At 41.5% G+C, this 1,643-nt stretch overlaps 1 protein-coding gene across 1 annotated transcript in view; it reads left to right on the plus strand.

Moving 5' to 3' along the window:
• LOC106813241 overlaps positions 1 to 247 on the plus strand; it is a 45,704-nt gene extending 45,457 nt beyond the window's left edge. Inside the window, exon 5 of the mRNA XM_014817331.1 lies at positions 101 to 247. Coding sequence (XP_014672817.1) covers positions 101 to 247 — 147 coding nt within the window. The remainder of the gene's footprint in view (positions 1 to 100) is intronic.
• Positions 248 to 1,643: the final 1,396 nt, after the last annotated feature.

The raw sequence follows: 1,643 nt of genomic DNA on the forward strand, positions 1-1,643 counted from the left end.
ATATATAGTATATATATATATATATATATATATATATATAATTTATATGTGAATGTATAGTGCCTCGTATGTGACTGCTGTTCTTTGGCTGTATTTGCAGACTAGAAACTTTTTGCTAAGCATGGCGGCGGCTTGCATTGGCCTCATCTCTGCAGCCACGCTCATGATCGTAGTCTTCACCGGTCTTGGCTACCTGAAGATTAACTCTGATAACATGGTGCCGCACAAAATCGACAAGACTCAATAAATACGGTATTCGTTAGTACGGTAGTGTAGTAGTTAATAACATGTTCACAAATTGACGGAAACGGGGAGGTGACGTCACGAATGCGTCATGGGCGCCACCGTCCGTGTGTAGCTTGTAGAGGGCGCGTATATGCGTTCAAGTGAACAGCGGTTCTAAGAGATTACGGCTGCGCATTCTGCGTTTGTAAAACTATGTTTGAAACTGCGCTTTAAATGCGCGATAAAGAGTATGCATCAAATGAGGGGACGGTTATTTTGGAAAGGGATTATACCATTTTTATTATCTGGGAACTGGATATGTTTTTCCGTGTTCGGTAATCGAAATCAAGTAGGACGTGGGAAAGCTGAAATTGTCGGAGACTGGGAAATGGTTTTTTTCCCTTTAGAACCTGGCAATGGACACCCCTCCCCGTTTCTCCCTAATATCGAAAGCAATCGGATTTTATCGTATTAGAATCGTTCTCTCTGTTAGCTGGCATTCTAAATACACATCTGTCAAGTTTGCACGCGGCGAAATGTAAAATAACTCAGTGCTAATCACGAGTGATATTTTGAAACGGCAAGCAAAATGGAATTGAGTCCACTGACGCTGGCGGTTAGCGTATATTGATGATGTCTTCTATTTTTGTCAAATCGTATTTTCATTATGTGTACCTATATTCTCTTTTGGTCCCTGTAGTCTATGTAAGCCAATAAAAACCATATTTTACATTTATAAATGATTATTTAATGGACAAATTGATAGTAGACAAAATGGGAATGTGGTAGATTTTTAATGTAGACGAACTGGGAGTGGGCGAAATGGGTGTAGACCAACTAAGGGTTTTGCCCAATAAACGAAATCGGAATTTCGCACTAGGCGAAATGGGAGTAGGCCAACCGGGCATAAAGCGTTTACTCTGCGCTTTCTGTTTCAGAAGAGACGTTATGTGGTTTACACACCCGGCATCAGAGATTCTTCACGGTGACTGACTGGCAGCTTCATGCGTGGTCTACCGCTTCATCCGTAGCCTTCTCTAAAATACTCCGACGGCTAAAACTCAGTGAAACCCGACTTTCCTGCGCGGCAGTGGGAGGTCAAAGGTTAAATTAGCACCGCAGACTGACAGCGCTGTTGTCGTCGGTTACTGGCATTTGATTTTAACGATTTTAACGATGATTTAGAACGTAGTGCGTCATAGAAACCTGATAATATTTCGTGTGATAAGAATATCCGGGGAATGGGGTTTGGGGAGGAAGAGGGGTAGTGCAATAGGAAGACGACCCTCACGGCATGAAAAAGAAAAAACCAAAAAGAAAGAAAAAAATGCAATAGAGACCAAGTTGGTTTCGATTGTTAATTTTACTGATGACATGCGATAACGTCATTCGGATGTATTATGTGTCGTATGCATATA

Source organism: Priapulus caudatus, unplaced genomic scaffold (assembly GCF_000485595.1).
Source record: "Priapulus caudatus unplaced genomic scaffold, Priapulus_caudatus-5.0.1 Scaffold744, whole genome shotgun sequence".
In the NCBI taxonomy this organism is placed as follows: Eukaryota; Metazoa; Priapulida; class Priapulimorpha; order Priapulimorphida; family Priapulidae; genus Priapulus; species Priapulus caudatus.